Source organism: Caenorhabditis remanei, chromosome IV (assembly GCF_010183535.1).
Source record: "Caenorhabditis remanei strain PX506 chromosome IV, whole genome shotgun sequence".
NCBI classification, from domain to species: Eukaryota; Metazoa; Nematoda; class Chromadorea; order Rhabditida; family Rhabditidae; genus Caenorhabditis; species Caenorhabditis remanei.
This window is the reverse complement of record NC_071331.1, coordinates 5,915,516-5,934,675: the sequence shown is the minus strand read 5'-3', so window position 1 is coordinate 5,934,675 and position 19,160 is coordinate 5,915,516. Positions and strand designations below refer to the sequence as shown.

At 38.1% G+C, this 19,160-nt stretch overlaps 4 protein-coding genes across 4 annotated transcripts; 3 read left to right on the top strand and 1 right to left on the bottom strand.

Moving 5' to 3' along the window:
• Positions 1 to 418: 418 nt before the first annotated feature.
• GCK72_012553 (uncharacterized protein) lies at positions 419 to 7,037 on the top strand (the record flags this gene model as incomplete). Its single annotated transcript, XM_053729206.1, has 8 exons — positions 419 to 780; positions 922 to 977; positions 1,083 to 1,221; positions 2,074 to 2,198; positions 2,597 to 2,726; positions 3,224 to 4,051; positions 4,334 to 5,042; positions 6,552 to 7,037. The coding sequence occupies 8 exons, from the start codon at positions 419 to 421 to the stop codon at positions 7,035 to 7,037; spliced, it is 2,835 nt and encodes a 944-aa protein (XP_053583978.1).
• Positions 7,038 to 7,917: 880 nt separating this feature from the next.
• Positions 7,918 to 12,160, top strand: GCK72_012551 (uncharacterized protein; the record flags this gene model as incomplete). Its single annotated transcript, XM_003096116.2, has 5 exons — positions 7,918 to 7,969; positions 9,086 to 9,187; positions 9,241 to 9,559; positions 10,155 to 10,884; positions 12,038 to 12,160. The coding sequence occupies 5 exons, from the start codon at positions 7,918 to 7,920 to the stop codon at positions 12,158 to 12,160; spliced, it is 1,326 nt and encodes a 441-aa protein (XP_003096164.2).
• On the bottom strand, positions 10,132 to 10,557 carry GCK72_012552 (uncharacterized protein; the record flags this gene model as incomplete). The annotated part of the gene is made up of 1 exon (XM_053729205.1): positions 10,132 to 10,557. The coding sequence occupies one exon, from the start codon at positions 10,555 to 10,557 to the stop codon at positions 10,132 to 10,134; it is 426 nt and encodes a 141-aa protein (XP_053583977.1).
• A 398-nt stretch (positions 12,161 to 12,558) lies between the features above and the next one.
• Positions 12,559 to 14,178, top strand: GCK72_012550 (uncharacterized protein; the record flags this gene model as incomplete). The annotated part of the gene is made up of 3 exons (XM_003096106.2): positions 12,559 to 12,774; positions 12,910 to 12,995; positions 13,839 to 14,178. 3 exons carry the CDS (start codon positions 12,559 to 12,561, stop codon positions 14,176 to 14,178), a joined length of 642 nt encoding a protein of 213 aa, XP_003096154.2.
• Between the last annotated feature and the right edge of the window lie 4,982 nt (positions 14,179 to 19,160).

Genomic DNA, 19,160 nt, shown 5'->3' with positions numbered 1-19,160 from the left:
TTTTTTTCGTGATTTTTACACCTTTATAACGTGAAATTTTTTTGAATGAAATCTTTTTGGAATTCCAACTGCACTATCGCCTTAAATCGTGGCATTCCAATTAGAAAATCGTGGAAAACAATATTTTTTAAGCATCTTTTGTCGCTAATGAGGCTTCCTCTCTTTTTTCAGTCTAAATCTGAATCACAACCCTCCAATGCTTCAAAATTCTCAGGTTTTTATTATTTTCCAGCAGTTTCTAAAAAAAATCGTAAAATCTATGTTTTTCAGCTGCTAGAAGCGTTTTTTTCCTTAAAAAATTGCATTTACTTGGGAAAACTAACCGATTTTCCATTTTCTTTTCTAATTTCTCTCTGAAAATCCGTTTTTCCTACATTTTCCTTTCTAAATTCGCTTTTTTCAGCTCCCCCTACCAAAAATGGAGTTCACCGAGGTAATCGAGGTATTAGACCGTGGCAGTTCTATAGATGTCCAATCGAAGCACACATTTGAGTCTCTTATGATCGGCCAGAAGACGTTGGAACGACTCAAAGCCGCCCAATTCGACCGCCCATCTCCAGTTCAGGCGAAAGCGATTCCAGTCGGATTGTTGGGAAGAGATATGTTGGTTCAAGCCAAATCGGGAACTGGAAAAACACTCGTTTTCTCAGTTTTGGCAGTCGAAAATCTGGATTTGAGAGCTTCTTATGTACAGAAGATCGTCATAACGCCGACTAGAGAAATATCCACCCAGATCAAGGAGACGATGCGAAAAGTCGCACCGCCTGGAGCAAGAACTTCGTAAGTACCGGAAAATTGGGATTTTCAGCGCTTTTTTAGTCAGAATGCATGAAAAATTCGCATTTTTTGAGTTAGAAAACATGAAAAATTCGAATTTTTGTATTTTTCCAGTCCGAAAACATGAAAAATTGATATTTCCAGTGTCTACGTTGGCGGTTGCGGTCACAAACTCAACATGATCGATCTGAAGAAGACTCGTGAGTTTTTTTCCGATTTTGGGTTTGAAAATCTGATTTTTAGAGCTGAAAATCATGTTTTTCTCTCAAAATCATCAATTTGCAGCACTAAATTTGAATTTCCAGGTCCCCAAATCGTCATCGGAACACCGGGACGCATAGCTCAGCTTTTGAAACTGGGAGCCATGGATTTATCCCATGTCGACTTTTTCGTGCTCGACGAGGCCGACAAATTGATGGATGATGTGTTCCGAGATGATATAAAGTACGTAAATTGAGATTTTTGAGCGAATTTTTGAGATTTTGCCATTAAAATCGGTGTTTTTCACCATTTTCTACCCCAAAATCTGCATTTTCCATCGATTTTAGCCCCAAAACTATATTTTTACAGGGAATTAGGATTTATGAGCCAATTTTCGCGATTTTGCCATTAAAATCGGTGTTTTTCACCAATTTCTAGCCCAAAATCAGCTTTTTCATTGATTTTCGCCCCAAAACTCTAAGTTTACGGAAAATAAAGATTCTTGAGGGAATGTTTGCGATTTTGCCATTAAAATCGGCGTTTTTCACCAATTTCTAGCCCAAAATCAACTTTTTCCCTATCGATTTTTGCCTCAAAACTCTAATTTTACGGGAAATAGGGAATCTTGAGCGAATTTTCGCGATTTTGCCATTAAAATCGGCGTTTTTCACCGTTTTCTACCTCAAAATCTGCTTTTTCCATCGATTTTTGCTCCAAAACTCTAAGTTTACGGAAAATAAGGATTCTTGAGCGAATGTTTGCGATTTTGTCATCAAAATCGGCGTTTTTCACCAATTTCTACCCCAAAATCTGTTTTTCCATCGATTTTAGCCCCAAAACTATGTTTTTACGGGGAATAAGGATTTTTGAGCCAATTTTCGCGATTTTGCCATTAAAATCGGCCGTTTTTTCCTATTTTTCACCACAAAATCAAATTTTTCCATAATTTTTCGCCCCAAAACTCTAATTTTACGGAAAATAAGAATTCTTGAGGGAATTTTCGCGATTTTGCCATCAAAATAGGCATTTTTTCACTATTTTCTGCCCAAAAATCACATTTTCCATTGATTTTCACCCCTTAACTTTTTGTTTCAGCATCATCATCAACTCACTCCCACCAATCCGCCAAGTCGCCGTATTTTCGGCCACTTATCCGCGAAATCTCGATAATTTATTGTCGACATTTCTTAGAGATGCGGCACTTGTTCGGTTCAATGCAGGTACGGGAAAACAACACATGTTTTTATTGAACAAAAACAAGAAGATAACTAGATAACATGCTGAATATCACGTCCGGGTTCCGCTATTTATACCAGTAAAATCATACTTGTCAAATCACGGGCCCTCTGAAAATTTCAGGGCCCGGGCCGGCCCGCAGGGCCCGCAGCAAGCCTTTTTTTCAATATTTTGACGGGCCGGCCCGGGCCGGGCCGGGCCGGGCCGGAAGATTTTTTTAGCGGGCCCGGCCCGGCCCGGCCCGTGACAAGTATGAGTAAAATGGAGGATTTGGCTTTAATTTTGACTAAAAATCCGGTTTTTCAGCTTAAAAATATCGATTTTTGTTTAAAAATTAGTCAAAAAATCACATTTTTTCCCTAAAATATCCAAAAATTTCCAGACGACGTCCAACTCATTGGAATCAAACAATACGTCGTCACAAAATGTTCGCCAATGTTGGAAAAGTTGACGCATGTGCTGAAATCGATTCGATATGTTCAGGCATTGGTGTTCTGTGATCAGATTGCAAAGTGAGTAAACAATCGATCATGTGGGGGGCTATTTGATTGATTTTTGGTGGGGAAATAGAGAAAAACCGGGTTTTTAGTAGGGATTTGGTGATTTTTCAGCGTTTTTTGTGTTAAAAATTAAATTTTCGCCGCAAAAACTGCAAAATAGCTAGCAAAGAGCTTTTTGACCCGAGTTTTCGTGGTTCTCAATGAATTTTTTGTTAAATTTTGTGCTCAAAAATGAAATTTTCGATGCCAAATTTGTATTCTTCCAGATGCGAGGTTTCAATCGAGAATTTTATGATTTTTCAGTGTTTTTTGCTCAATTTTTGTCTAAAAAATCGATTTTTCGCCGCAAAAACTGCAAAATCAAAGAGTTTTTCACTCAGAGCTCTCCGAAATCACTCAGCTTTCACAGTGGAGTGGTTTTCAATGAATTTTAAGCCTGAAAAATCCGATTTTGACGTCAAATTTGCCAATTTCTCGATTTTTTGCCCCCAACTTCTATATTCTTCCAGATGCGAGCCCATCGCTTCCCATCTGAAATCCGAAGGCCTCGACGTCACCTTCGTCTCCAGTGCAATGTCTCAAAAGGACCGCCAACTCGCAGTCGATCAACTCCGCGCGAAACGTGTCAAAATCCTCGTTTCCTCCGATCTAACAGCACGTGGAATCGACGCGGATAACGTGAATCTGGTGGTTAACGTGGACGCAGCTGCCAACGAGGAGACGTATTTCCACAGAATCGGACGGGCGGCTCGATTCGGAGCACACGGAGCGGCGGTGACTCTGTTGGAAGATGAGAAGGCGTTGAAGTGTTTTACGGCACTGGCGTATCGTGGAAAAGTAACAGTGAAACGAGTGGCGAGAGTAGAGAATTTGCCAAGTGATTTGGCGAAAAATGTGGATTTCTGGATGGATCTCCCGTTTTTTATTGATTTCGAGGAGAAATCAAAAGTGATCAAGGGACCGAATGACTTGGAGAAAGTTCCCGAAAGAAAAGAAGCAGTGGAAGCGCTTCAGAGAGAAAGAGGAGATTCTGGAGCCTCGCAGTATAAATATGATAGAAATGGAATGTTGGCGATGAGATTGGAATCGCAACCCACGTCGTCTGAATCGCAGACGAGTCAAGTAGAGAAGAACTCAGTAAAGGAGCAAGATTCTCCAGAAGAGATCACCAAAAAAGTAGAAGAAATGAGTATAGAAGAGAAAAAACAAGATGAGGAGCCAGTTGTGGCACCGAAAAAGACGTTTAAAGAACGTCTGGCAGAGCTGAAACAAGCGAAAAAGGATGAGAAAAAGGAGATGAATGAAACACCGAAAGTTGTGGAAAAGACTAAGTTTAAGTGAGTTTGGGGAGAGAAAATCTATGAAAAATTATCTAAAAATGGGTTTTCTGTGTCAAAATCTGACTTTCTAGAAACTGGAGACAGAAAATCTCCCGGCTTTCAGACTATTCTGTTGACCAATTTTGGATAGATTTGAGCTGCGTTAGGTGAATTTTTGAGCACTTTAAGCACCGACTAACGATTTTTTAGTTATTTATAGCAAATCTCATGGAGGTTTTATCAGAATTTAATAAATTTCAGAAATGTTCAGATTTTTTATCCCATATCCCCCATTTACAGATTCGTCCCCACTCGCGAGAAGGCCAAAAAGAAGTATTACATGCGTGGAGAGCTCCAACACATCCGTGACGCCTTCACTGATGAGCAATGGCGTGCTTATGCTGAATCAAAGTTCGATTTTAGTCAGGAGCCGTTCCTGGATGCGTTTGGATTCAGAGCGAGACGTGGATCTTCGCCGAGAATCGAGAATGGAACGGGGGATTCTGCGGGACCGTCGACATCGACGTCTTCTGGAAAAGTCAAGAAAACTGGTCGAAAATCGCCCGAGAACTCATCAAAATCATCTGAAAAAAGCGAGAGTAAAGCGTTAAACATTATCAAATACAGCCGCTACGATATGAAGAAAATCCAAAAAGAAGTGCCAAAAAATCAATGGCTTCCATATGTAAAATCGAAATGGGACACTTCTGATGAGCCATGGGAACTCGATCCATCGATGAGATGTCCGTTCGAAGAACGACTCCGACGAATTCGTCAAAAAGAGAAGAACGAGAGAAAGAAAGTGATAGAAGAGCGAAAACGACAGAGAGATGAGGATCGGAGTGAACTTGTTTCATTTGGAACGATGACTCCTCGTCATGAGATTAAGGATACAAGTTGGGAGGGTTATAAGGCGAGATTGAGGAAAGATTTTGCTGAAAAGACGGCTAAGAGAAAGCAGGATGAGCTGGAGGGAAAGCCGAGAAGTTTGACGAGAATCGGACCGGTGGTGAGTTGGGAAAATTTAGAGAAATTTCGAGTTTTGAAGCGTCAAAAACGGTCAAAATGGGTCAAAAATGCCGAAAAAACTCAATTTTTACTCATTAAAACATGAAAATCATCTGTAAAATCAGTCTAGGATTCAGATTTCGAAAAATGAATATTAGATACATGATTTGGGCTGAAATCCTGCTGAAAATCGGCTGAAATCAGTCTCAGAAGCAGTAATCAGTTGATTTATCAACTGATCCTCTCTGATTTCAAAGCTTTGACCGCCTGGAAATGAAAAAATCGGGATTTTTGGCTGGAAGTTGACTGAAAATTGAAAAAATCGCGAAAAATTCATTATTTTCGGTTCTAAACAGTCAGAATCGACCTAAAACCATACTTGTCAAATAAGGGGCCGGCCCCCGGGCCCGGCCCGGCCCGGCCCCTAAAAAGCCCGGCCCGGCCCGGCCCCTGGGGCTAGTATATTTTTCGAAAGATGGGCTGAATTTTTCAGCGAGACGCCTCCGGCAATGGAAAACTTGAAGGTGTAAATAGGTAAAATCTGATTTTTTCCCAGAATAATCTGTGTGTCTTCGGGAGTTCATTTTCATAACGAAAAAATATTAAATTCGGTCGAAACCCCGCTGAGATCGAGCGGCGAAACAGTTTGGGCAATTAAATTAAACAATTAAAAAATGGCGAAAGTAATTACATTATAAAACTTGAAAAAAAATCTTTGAAAATATTCTTTCGATATGAATATGAACTCAGACACACATGCATTATTCTATGAAAAAAATCAAAGTTGAACTTAGTCCAACGTTGCTCAAATTCGAAAAAAATTTTGAAAAAAATTTGAAAAAAAAAATTCTCTCCAAAAGAGGGGCCTGAGGGGCCGGGCCTGAAGTTTTGGAAAAAAAGCCCGGCCCGGCCCGGCCCGGCCCTTGACAAGTATGCCTAAAACCGCCATTTTCCGCCGAAAATTAAGCTAAAACAGTCAAAAACAGACCAAAAAAGTGTTGGCACACCGTTGGCGCGTTTTTTTAAATCTAGAAATGACTAATTTCAAAGATTTGACAGCTTGAAAATGGGAAAAATCAGATTTTTGCCTGGAAATGTCTGAAAATTGACTGAAAATCGTGAAAAATCATGAAAAATTCCGTTCAATCCACCGGGGTTCAATCTTCCCCCACCGCAAGCTATGACGATTTGAAGAAGCTCTGAAAGTTTCCGGCAGCCTGAAAACTTACCACATATTCAGTGTCTGTAGAGAGAGACGGCAATGATTACGCTATAACTGTATCTGAGCTTGAATAATGGGAAAAATATCGAAAATACAATGAATTTTCAGTGGAAACTGGTCTATTTTTACATGAACCTGAATGAAATTGGCTTAAAAATTGTTAAAACTATTTTGGGTAAAAGCAAGCTGAAATTGATGAAATACTCATTTCTAGCACCGATACGCTGAAAAATGTCTCCTTTTTGGCTGAAAATCCAACAAAAACATTGAAAATTTATAATTTTTCAGGTCCCTGCTCGTGATCCCCCTCACATCTACCGTTACCGTCTGGATATGTACACACGACGTCTCGCTGAACAAGACGCCTGGTTGATGCAAGAGACACGACTTCAAGATGGAAAAATTGCAGACGCTGGAATTCAGACGGCGATTCGAGAACTGGCGGAGCTCAGTTGTCAAACCGATCCGATCAAATTCGAGCAGGATTCAGAAGATGTTGAAAATAAAGAAGACGTTGACGATGAGGAGTACGAGTATTATGACGAAGAAGAAGAGGATGAGGGAGAAGAGTATTACGAAGAAGAAATCGAGAAAGACGAATTCGATCCATTTGGGATTCCGTCGTATGAACAAGAACTCCGACGACATTTTGGAGATTCGCCTCAACAAGTTCCATATTGTGAAGTCGCTCAGGAATACCTGGATTATATGAATTCGTTCCCGAGACCCCCACCACGAGTCGATCCGAATGATCCGAGATACTTTTTGAAATAGAAAAAGCTAGAGGGTTTCTGTCGAAAAAATCTCAAATTTTCGGCAGATTTCAATAAAATTAAGCTAAAATTCATCGAAAATATGTCAATTTTTCGAAATTTCCACTTCAAAAACGTCTATTTTGACTTGATTTCTTCAAATTTAAGGGAAAACCCCATAAAAACTGAATTTTCTAAAAAATCAGAATTTCACTATATCCATCACAAAAATGAGTTGTTTCTCCGTATATTCTGCTCAAAATCCTCAATTTTCCATCGTTTTTGTCTCAATTCTGTTTCGAATTTTCTCCGCTCTCCCAAACAACAGAAAATCCAAATTTTTCGCAGTTTTTGTCTTCATATCCCTTTTTTCTCTGTATTTCGAGTGAAATCTATCCCAAAATCCTCTTAAACAACACATTTTCTTCATTTTTCTCATGCAAAATCGTGAAAACACCTCCGGAATCTCCTAAAACCTTCAATTTTCTCTTTATTTCCTGTTTTCCCCACTATTATTAGGTAGGTTTTTCTTCCTTTTTCTAACTGTAATTTCCCCCTGTTTGTGTTATTTCCCCGCTCAAAACCCGGTAAACATGTATTTCAACGGGTCTTCTTCCTACAAATCTCTATAATTTCATTGCCCCTGTAATAATTTTCTGAAAGTATCATTGTTTCTCCGTTCAATTTTTGTTTTCTGTAATAATTAGATTATCTATTGTAAAACTTTGTATTTTGACTCTTTTTCACTATTTTCTCATTCAAATCGGTTCTCAACACCGTGAAATCTCTTTTTCTTTTCCTCTTCTTTTTCCAGATTTCCCACCAAATATCTCTAATTTTCAGTCGGTTTCGCAGGGTCTCAACGTCTCAGTTCAACTGAAACCGAACTACAAAAGCAGAAAATGCCACCAGCAAACGGAAAGAAAGGAAAGAAGGGAGGAGCCACTAAGGCTGGTAAGTACTCTTTAGCGAAAAACTGGAAAATGTTCAGAATTTGAGAGAAAAATCTGAATTTTCTGCTCTTTTTTCCTCAAATTTCGAACATTTTCCCGATAAAATTCTTTTAAAAATCAATATTTTCCACTCCTACAGTAAAACGAATCCTCTACAAACCCAAGTCGTTCAAACACTCCCGATTTGTGAAACACGCGCGATTTTGGAGTGGTAAGGACGGGTTTGGAGGGTGGAATGAGCCGGAAATTGGGGTTTCGAGACGAAAATCGAGCCTCCAAAAACGATTTTTCTACTCAAAAATTGCCAAAAAATCTCGAATTTTCGACTAGAAACCAGACCCAAAACAATAAAATCCCGGTATATCAAAAAAAAGATATTTATGATCTGTATGGAATAAAAATTTAGCGAGAAAAATCAATTTTTGACCAGAGAATCATAAAAAAGGAGTTTTCAATGCTGAATTTTCTGATTTTCAATAAAATGATCCCCGAAAACTCTATTTTTACTGAAACTCGGAGAAGAAAATTTTGAAAAATCTTGAAAAAGCAGACCCACAGTAATCGAATTTTGATAGATCAAAATCTTGGGTCAAAAATTAAGCGGCAAAAATCTATTTTTGACCTAAAAATTGTCGAAAACCGATAATTTTGACGCTATTGTCAAAACAAACTTTCTTGACATTCGGTGTTTGCGGACCTAAGTTCCCGCGCTTAAAATAAGCCACGCCCCCTTTCCATTGTCTCGGCTATGATATTAGTCGAACTCCCCGATGTTTTCTGAATATATAGCCGAGACAATGGAAAGTGGGCGTGGCTTATTTTAAGCGCGGGAACTTAGGTCCGCAAACACCGAATGTCAAGAAAGTTCATTTCGACAATAAAAACTTGGAATTTTATCCCGACACGAAAATTCTACCTGTAAAAGTGATTTTTCTTGTTAAAAAGTTACGGACCTGAAATTTTGGCTATTAGATTTCACTCGGAATGCTGAAAATCAGTCCTCGAAACGTGTCCAAGTCGAAATTTTCAGCCTGAAAATAGAAAAATCTAATTTCCTCTTCAAAATTTGATCATTTTTTGAAAATTCTCGATTATTCTAACCTAAAATTGATTCCAGCCGCCCCAGAGGAGGATTTCGATGCGATTCTCGCCGAAATGGCACTTGCCGATAAGCAGACTGCTGCCAAGGAGCCAAAGGCTGGAAATGCAAAAGCTGGAGGTAGATTTTCTAAATTTTTCTCAAAATTTCATCCAAAAACTTTAAATTTTCAGCCAAAAAGGGAGCCAACGGCACTGCCGCTCCAGAAGTCAGCAAAGCATCGTGGGAAGCCGAGATCGCGGCGATGAAGCCGATCGATGAGCAATTTCCGGATGGAAAATATCCGCATTCAAAAGACGAGACACCGTATTATTTGAAGGGAAAAGATGGCCGAGTGGCGACGGATCGTGAATCGAATGAAGAGAAAAAGGCATTGGATGCGAGTTATGAAGAGACTTGGCAAGATTATCGACGATCTGCTGAAGCACATCGACAAGTCAGACAATACGTCAAGTCATGGATTAAACCAGGAATGACTATGATCGAGATTTGGTAAGTTTCAAAAGCTGAAAGTGAGGAAAAATGGCTTAAAATGCATATTTTTTAGTGTGAAAATCAAGATTTTCATCGATTTTGAGTCCGAAAATCGTTTTTTTTCCCAAAATTTCACAAAGTATTGCCCAATTTTAGCAATTTCAGTCGGAAGTTGACTTTTTTGACAACTGGAAATGAAGATTTTCGAGTTCAAAAAAAACCGGAGAAATTTGCATTTTTCTGAAATTCTTGTCAGAATGGTCTTTTTCTGTACGAAAATTGTCTTTTATTTGATTTTTCAGTTAATTATCTACATTTTAAGCTTGGAAACAGCAAATTTGACTCACCGACTACCGTTTTTTTACTGAAAATCATCTTTTTAGCTCAAGTAATCTGAAAAACCGAAGAAATTTGCATTTTTCCGAAACTTTTGTCTAAATGGCCTGTTTCAGCTCAAAACTCGTCTTCTTCAGTTAAAAATCTAAATTTTAAGCTTAAAAATAGCAGATTTGACTCCTGAAAATCGTTTTCTCACAAACAATTTGCTTATTAGCTCAAAAGTTCCAGTTCTAGACCACCCCGAACCTATATCATATCACCTCCCAATTTCCAGCGAACGCCTCGAAACGACATCTCGCCGTCTCATCAAGGAGCAAGGACTCGAAGCGGGACTCGCCTTCCCAACTGGATGCTCTCTCAATCACTGTGCCGCTCACTACACACCAAACGCGGGTGATACGACTGTCCTTCAGTATGGAGATGTTTGCAAGATCGATTACGGTATCCACGTCCGTGGACGTCTTATCGACTCCGCTTTCACCGTTCACTTCGACCCGAAATTCGATCCACTCGTCGAGGCGGTTCGTGAGGCCACCAATGCTGGAATCAAGGAATCTGGAATCGACGTTCGTCTCTGTGACGTCGGAGAGATTGTCGAGGAAGTGATGACGTCCCATGAAGTCGAACTTGACGGAAAGACTTATGTCGTCAAACCAATCAGAAATCTCAACGGACATTCCATCGCTCAATACCGTATTCACGCTGGAAAGACGGTTCCAATCGTCAAAGGAGGAGAGCAGACGAAGATGGAGGAGAACGAGATTTACGCCATCGAAACATTCGGATCGACTGGAAAAGGATACGTTCACGATGATATGGAGACGTCTCACTACATGAAGAACTTCGAGTTGGCAGATGAGAAGATTCCGTTGCGTCTTCAGAAATCCAAGGGATTGTTGGGACTAATCGATAAGAACTTCTCCACGTTGGCATTCTGTCGTCGTTGGATTGATCGTCTTGGAGAGACGAAGTACTTGATGGCGCTCAAGGATCTTTGCGATAAGGTATGGAGAGGGATTTCAGCATGGACTATACCTATGAATTGAAATCCACTGTTTTCTAGAAGAAATTCGGTTAATTTTAGCATTTTTTGGCTGAAATTAGCCTTAGTTATACCTAACTCTTCTGAACTGAAATCTATTGCATCCTATAGGAAATTTGGATAATTTCAGCATTTTTTCAGCTGAAATTGTCGAAATTTAGCTTTAACTATACCTAACTTTTCTGGGCTGAAAATTGCAGGTCTGATACAAGTTTTTGTCGATTTCTGTTGGATTTTCATCATTTTTTGGCTTAACTTTTCCTGTTTTAGTCTGAACTATACCTAACTGTTCTGAATTGAAATCTACTGTTTTCTAGAGGAAATTCGGTTGATTTTACCATTTTTAGCTGAAATTGTTGTTATTTAGCTTTAACTATACCTAACTTTTCTGGGCTGAAAGTTGCAGGTCTGATACAAGTTTTGGTCGATTCCTGCTTTTTTTGGCTTAAATTTCCCTGTTTTAGTCTGAACTATATCTAACTGTTCTGAACTGAAATCCACTGTTTTCTAGAGGTAATTTGGTTAATTTCAGCTAAATTTTCATCATTTCTGGCTGAAATTGTTGTTATTTAGCATCAACTATCTCTGACTCTTCTGAATTGAAAATTGCTGATCTTGAGGTATTTTTGGTATGGTGAATTTCAGCTTGATTTTCATAATTTTTTGGCTGAAATTCCCTCATTTCTGTCTGAACTATACCTAACTCTTCTGAACTGAAATCTGCAGTTTTCTAGAGGAAAATTTCCGAATTTCCTCAGAAATTTTGGCTAATATCAGCTTAATTTTACCATTCTTGCTGAAATTGTTGTAATTTAGTCAGAACTATACCTAATTCTTCTGGACTGAAAGTTACTATTTTCGAGAAGAAATTCGGTTCATTTCAGCTTAATTTTGTCATTTTTTGGCTGAAATTTTCCCTATACCTAACTTTTCTGGGCTGAAAATTGCAGATTTGAAACAAGTCTCTGTCGATTTCTGCTGGATTTGTTTCTCTATAATGTTTCACTACAAAATGATACAATTTTTAGACAAAGAAAGCCTGTTCTCATTATCTTTAAAGCGGTTTCCCCCTCAATTCCCTTTGAAAATCTCTGAAAATCTCCTCTTTTTTCCAGGGAATCGTCGACCCATACCCACCACTCTGCGACGTCAAGGGATGCTACACCGCCCAATGGGAGCACACCATTCTGATGCGTCCAACAGTGAAAGAAGTCGTCTCCCGTGGAGATGATTATTAAATTACTCGTTATTACTCTTTTTCTCTCACTTTTCATCATTACTCTGACCACTTTTCTCTCTCTTAATTCTTTACTCTCTCATGTTGTTCTGTTATTAATCCCTCTCTCCGCCCAGAATCTGGACTCCAGATACCAATTTGTTAGTGTTTCTTCCTTGGAAATCTCAATTTCAGACTTTTTTTCTGAAAATTCTGACAGAAATCCATTGGAAAAGAAACAGAATCTCTCCTATATTTCCGGTAGTGTTTGTGGATTTTCTCAATATTTGTTCGTTCGCTTAAATTTTTTGAAAATACGATTTGTTAGACACATTTTTCAGGAAGAAATGGCAAAAATCCTTTGAAAAATATCTTTTCCCCCCAAAAATTCCCCCCGAAACCCCAATTTTTCATTCAGAAATGTTGGCGAGTCCCTCCTCTTTGGCGCTCATCGAAGAAAAAGACAACTCAGAAGACATTTCAGATGACGTCGTGGAGAATGACGTGGCTTCTGAAGTCATCGAGACTCCAGAAGTCATTCCGATCGACGTGACGACTCCAGAATCTCTTGAAGTCGCCAAACGACTCGCCGCCGACGCTCATCTCATCACGTGTCCATACAATTTGGAACATAAAGTACAGTAGTCTGTCTGTGTGTCGTGTATGAGAATGTCCAGATGTCCACAGATGTGTCTGTCTGTGTGTCTAGATATCCGAATGTCCCTCTCAAAAAATCTCCATTTTCTTTTAAATTTTCCCCGTTTTCTTCAGGTTTCAATCGACGATTTCAACGTTCACATCACGAAATGTCGATCCGAAAAAATGAAATTCTACCCGCATTCACTCAAATTGCAAAGGTAAAATATGATTTTTTGGGATGAAATTTCAGAATTTTCAAGTTTTTTGCTGAAAAACTTGGTTTTAACGCAGAAAATGAGGTTTTTGAGCTGGAAAATCGCATTTTTGACGTCGGAAATGTGTATTTTCAGCTGTTTTTATCGATTTTAGCATTAAAAACTGGAAAAAATGAGTTATCCACTGGGAAATCGACAAAAACTCATTTTTGATCCTTTCTCCACCGAAATATATCAATTTTCCATTTTTAAAATGAATTTTCCGGTTAAACACACTGAAAAACTAGTTTTGAATCTGAAAATCACGAAAAATCGACAATTTTCACAAAAAACGGATTTTTTCAATTTTCAGTAGAAAAAACTCGGTTTTTGCCTGTAAATTGATGATTTTTAACGTTTTTATGCTGAAAAATCGCATTTCACGACTTTAGAACTATAGTTTAGACTGTTTGAAGTTGTAAAAAACGGAAAATGCGCTGAAAAAATTGAATTCAAAAAAAATGACATTTTTTACCTAATTTTTTTCAAAGTTTCTCAATTTTTCACGGTTTTTTCGCGAGAATATACTAAAAATAGGTCGAAATTTCCATTTTTCCGCAATTTTGGCCTCAAAAACACCGAAAAACTGCATTTTTCCCTCAAAAATCATCAAAAACCGCCGAAAATGACACGTTGCGCGTAAAATAAAATGCAAGAGTACGCAAACACCACGACGCAAAAATGCATACAAAATGAATAAAATTAGCGGGAATTTGAATCGGGAAAGTGATTTATCGACTGAAATTTTTTTTTCAACTGAAAAAAAGCGAAAACACGAATTTCGATGTCAAAATTGAATTTTTTCAGATGTGCCTATAACATGCGTCATCTCCTTCCAGAAGAGGAGCTTCCATTCCACGAGATATTCTGTAAGACTCAACAATCAGATATCCTCGCTCAACTCGCCGTCCCACCGATTTATCTGGACGTCGAGGAGTATCTGGCAGCTCAGAAATTGATGAAGCAATACGAGAAGGAGGACGTCGGAAGGGATTCAGATGACTCCGGAGAGGATTCAGATGAGGAAAAGTGTGTGTCAGTGACGTCAGAAGTGGAGTCGTCGGTAGTTGATGAGGTGGATGATGTGGAAGTGACGATGAACAGATTGGAGTATTTGGAGATGAAGAATTACGATTTGATTGATTAATTTTAATGGTTTTACTTGTATTTTTACTGGATCTCTGCACTTTTATTTATAAATTATGTATTTGACATCGCGTCCTTAAAATTTGATTATGACGCCACAGGGGTGCGCGACGCAAGGTCGCTTAAACGCGCTCCGTCGCTCACAGTTCAAGCATTTTTTCATACGGAATTCCGATTTCCGTTCCTTTCTCACTTCAGACTTCTGAATCACGAATTTCACGTTCAGCCCCATAATTCTAGAACTGCGGGATTCCGAATTTAGAACAATCGCAAACTTATGAGGGAAAATGGTTTGAGAGGGCAAAACTAACATTTTGGTTAGCACCTTTATGATGTTGAAACCTACATGAAACTGTCTTCTTCAAATGGAAATCATAAAATGGGGGTCTCTCTCACACAGTCTGTTTTTCGTGTTCTTGAATAAGTAGTTCAGATGGAACAGATGATAGAAAAGTACGGTTTTGGTCCTCCGCTAAAAAAGGGATGATGTGGTTGGGAAATGTCACATCTTTGGAATGACTAGGTGGGAACCATGAATGCATTCTCATTAGTTGTGTTCTGAAATTGTTACTGTTTCACAACAGTAACAATATTTGTGAGTTTACATGAACAGGTACTGGGATGCTGTGAAATCTCATATTTTTAAGATCACTTCCTTGTTTCTGATAGCCAGCAATTTTTCAGCTGATCCTGTCATAATTACAGTACCGGTCAAAAAGTTGTCGGTGAAAAACAACCGATTTTGACAATGGGTCTCGGTCTCACTTCATTATGTTCTTGACACGAGCAAGCTCACCATGACGCCAACATCCGATCAAATGCGCTCTATCGAACTTTTGAAGATTTTGCTGTAAACAACTAGAACAGAGGGAGGAACACTTAGCAACGAAAATCAATGCATATTCTGGAATAGTGAGCATTTGGAAGAAAACTATGAGGGAATTGGTGGATCCAAGAGAAAGTATCTGAACCAATTTCAGGATATTTTGAAAACGAGACGTCTCGAAACGGAGACATCTTGAAGACGAACGTTTTCAGGTGTCTTCGTAACGTTACGCTCATTATGGACCTACTCTGGGGTAGCAAAAATAGTTTTTCGCTTATTTTTTTGCTATTCACAAAGTAGCAAAAAAGCAAAAACTCCTGGTTTGGAGGCATTTTTTGCTTGACCTTTTCTAGGACAGGCGGCGGATTTCTAGGCCATGTGTAGATTTACGGGAGATTTTTTGTGATTTTCTCATCATCCATGTATTTTATCGCTACTTTTGAACTGCATTCGTAATTTTATTGATTTATTTCATGCTTTGCTGCAGTGTGTCTTCTCGAGACGGTCTCGAGAAAATTCTCGAGAAAATTCTCGAGAGATCTCTCGAGAATTTCTCGAGAATTCTCGAGAAATTTTCTCGAGAATTCTCGAGAACTCTCGAGAATTCTCGAGAATGTCTCGAGAATTTCTCGAGAAATCTCTCGAGAGATCTCTCGAGAATTTCTCGAGAATTCCTTTTCTCGAGAATTTTCTCTCGAGAAGACACACTGCTTTGCTGAAAAATCACAAAAAATCTCCCGTAAATCTACACCAAACATAGGTCTTGAAGCGAATGGCCTAGAAATCCGCCGCCTGGCCTAGAAAAGGTCAAGCAAAAAATACCTCCAAACCAGGAGTTTTTTGCTACTTTCTGAATAGCAAAAAATAAGCAAAAAACTATTTTTTGCTACCCCAGAATAGGTCCATTAGCAACTGAAAAAATGTATTTGCATACAGAAAAATATTATGATGACGTCAACAACAAAATTGCAAGTTTTTATAGAACGGCTGTGCACGGTATAATAGAATAATTATTTTATTTTTAAAATCAAGAAGAGTTGGCAGTCTGATACAATGTAAAGAAGATTAAAAAATAACGCTAATCTCAGTTAGCACAGCTGTGTCCCCTTGAAGACTTCATGAAACGGGTTTCTTCAAATGGATACCATAAGGTGGGGGTCATAAGGGCTGGACTTTTTTTGTGCGTTCAGGAACAGACAGATCAGATGGAAGAGATAATACATAAGGGCAGTTTCACGTAATGCTATTTTTTTTCCAATTACATAATGGGTCCTTCGTTACATCTTTGGAATGGCTAGTTACAAAGTTGCGCGGAAGTGATTTTTTCTAAAACGGAAGTCGGAAGTAAAATTTTGAAAACGGGAGTCGGAAGCCGGAAGTCGGAAGTGAAAAAACGCCCGGAAATCGGAAGTCGGAATTAAATTTTTTCCTCAAATTTTCAAAAACTCCTAGAAAAAGTTCATAAAATTCGCGAAAATCAGTGGAAAATTAGGTTTTGGATGTAGAAAAGCCTATTTTCTGTCCTTTTAGACCCTTTTTCCTTGTATTTCTGCAGAATATATTTTTCGGAACTTCCACAATTATGGAATGACGGAAGTCGGAAGTAAACATTCGAAAACGGAAGTCGGAAGTCGGAAGTAAAACTTTGAAAACGGAAGTCGGAAGTCGGAATTCCGCGCAACTCTGGCTAGTTATTTAGATGGGAGATATGAGGAAACGAAGTATGGATTTCTATAAATCTAGCACTCTCATTAGTTGTCTTCTGAAATTATTACGATTTCAAAACAGTAACAAAATTTGTGGATTCATAAGAATAGGTACTGAATGTATGGATGCCCAGTTTTTGGAAAATGACGTTTAAAAGTGAGTTGATATTTTGTAAAGATAAGAGACTCTTTTTTCGCAACCGTTCATTTGTGCCCCCAACAAGGGTTCTCAGTTCATTTTTTTCCGAAGTCTGCTAACTTCTGGTGTATTCTCTAAAGTTTTTTTTCCGGTTGCGGAATTTTTAGATCAAGGAGTATTTTAAAGCTGCGAAACGACGAGTTGCGAAATGACGCGGTGCGTGATTTAGCACTATAATTAGTTGTCTTCTAAGATTATCATTGTTTCGAAACAAGAACAACATAGCTGTGTTTACATGGGCGGGTAGTAAAAGGAGAGTTTCTAGTAGCGTCTTCATGTCTTTGATAACCAATTATTTATCAGCAGGTCTCTCCAGCCAGAGTTACTTTACAATTGGTTTGTTTCTTAACTTTACCGTTTCAACAGTCTGTGATTTGAAATCGATACCAATATAGCATCGTTCTATTGCAGAATATGTCTGTCAAGGTAGTCAGGATTTTACGAGAATTTGTAATACGAAAGTTTGAAAAATGCCCAATTATTACTTTTTCAAAACTGTAAGAAATATGAAGGTTTTTGAAAGTAGTGTTGCTTCTCGAAAAGACTTAATTTTCCAAAATCTGAGACAGTAATTGATTAATCTGGATGTACCATATTCATTCAACATCTACCTTTAATTTGTGTTTCAATACAATAATAACAATTTTTGAATAATATATGAAAGTGATAACATCTTCGCGTTTTCTCAGTGTTCACGTGTTCAAGTTTTTCGTATGTCAACTCAATTTGAAATTATTAATTACATGGTTTCAGAATTTCCAATACCCAATGTTTCATAACTCGAATTTTAGAATTCGTTTTGAATTTCTATGATGACCAGCTAATTCTCTCTTTTTTTCAACGAACAATCGGAAATGATAAGCTTTCGGATTGTTGCTATTGCTTTTGAAAGAACTCATACGGTTTCGAATTGTTACAAAAGAAAGCAAAAAAACGATATGAACTCTCTCAAAGTCGATATATAAATTTATGACGATAGTGAAACAGAGTTCGCAAAAAAGCAACTCAATCTTTTAATATGTTTACTCAAGTTCATAGCTGAATCCCATGTAGAATTAGTTTAACGAATATACAAGACCTGCCGTAATTAGGTGACTAGAGAACCAGTCATTTGTTAGGAAGATTGATATGTTTTAATGCTGTGAAAGAGTATGGAAAATAGTGATCACTCAGCCAGCACCGCTGCTATCTAGACTGTATGAAACAGTTTTTATCAGTTGTTTGCGTCCAGGAACCAGTAAATCTGGTGGGGGTGTTGGGGATCGGCCATCTTTTTTTGTTAAATTTCAAAATAGGCTCTCGATTGGTTAAATGATGATGTGGTTGGGAAATGGCACATTTTTGAGATAACGATCTCTCTAGTAAGAACCACTTTACAATTGGTTTGTTTCACAACTTTCCCGTTTCAACAGTCTCTTTTCAAAACAAAGTCGATATAGCTTCGTTCCAGAAACAAATTTAGTAAATAAATACTCAGCCATGATAGTCGGGATATTTAACAGCTCGGGTACTTAATACAAAAATTTGATAAATTTTCAATTTATTACTTTTTCAAAACAGTGAGAAATTATCATGTTCTGGAAAATAGTGTTCTCTCTCTCGTCCTTGTTGAAATTGTTGAAATTTGTTGATATTTTTTGCTTCTCAATGTTCAAAAGTAATCAGCGTGAGTGAATAAAATCATCACTCTCAAGAATGTTCTCTTTTTTTCTCAAAATAGTTGTTATTGTCAATTATAAATTTTCAGTGTTTCATAACTTTAGCATTCTATCGACTGCCTCCATTTATATACTGATTGATTTACGTGAATGTTAATATTCTGGTCATTTCAGCACAAAAAACTTTTTTTCACGGCAATCTCCTCTCGAGATCTTGGTAGTTGAATCTCTAGTTGATTTCGAATACGGTTTCCAAAACATCATTAAATTTGTAAAAATAATAGAAATTTCAATAGACCCTCATCATCATTATTCAACACGTTGTCATCTTCGATAAATTTTCGGATATCGAGAATTTGAAGGGGTTGAGCGATTGTGGCAAACAGTTTCTTCGTGAAATTTCAGTTGGGTTCAGAATCAAAAGATTCGCATAAGTATGAGATATTGCACATCTATGTATGTTACTTGGAGGAGTACTGTACATAGATTCTAGGATATGTTTGGGTGAAAATAATTGAAATCGGACACGGTTTCTTCGGTTGACAAAATGATATTTTGCAATTATTCAATTACAAAACAACTAGTTCCGGCTTT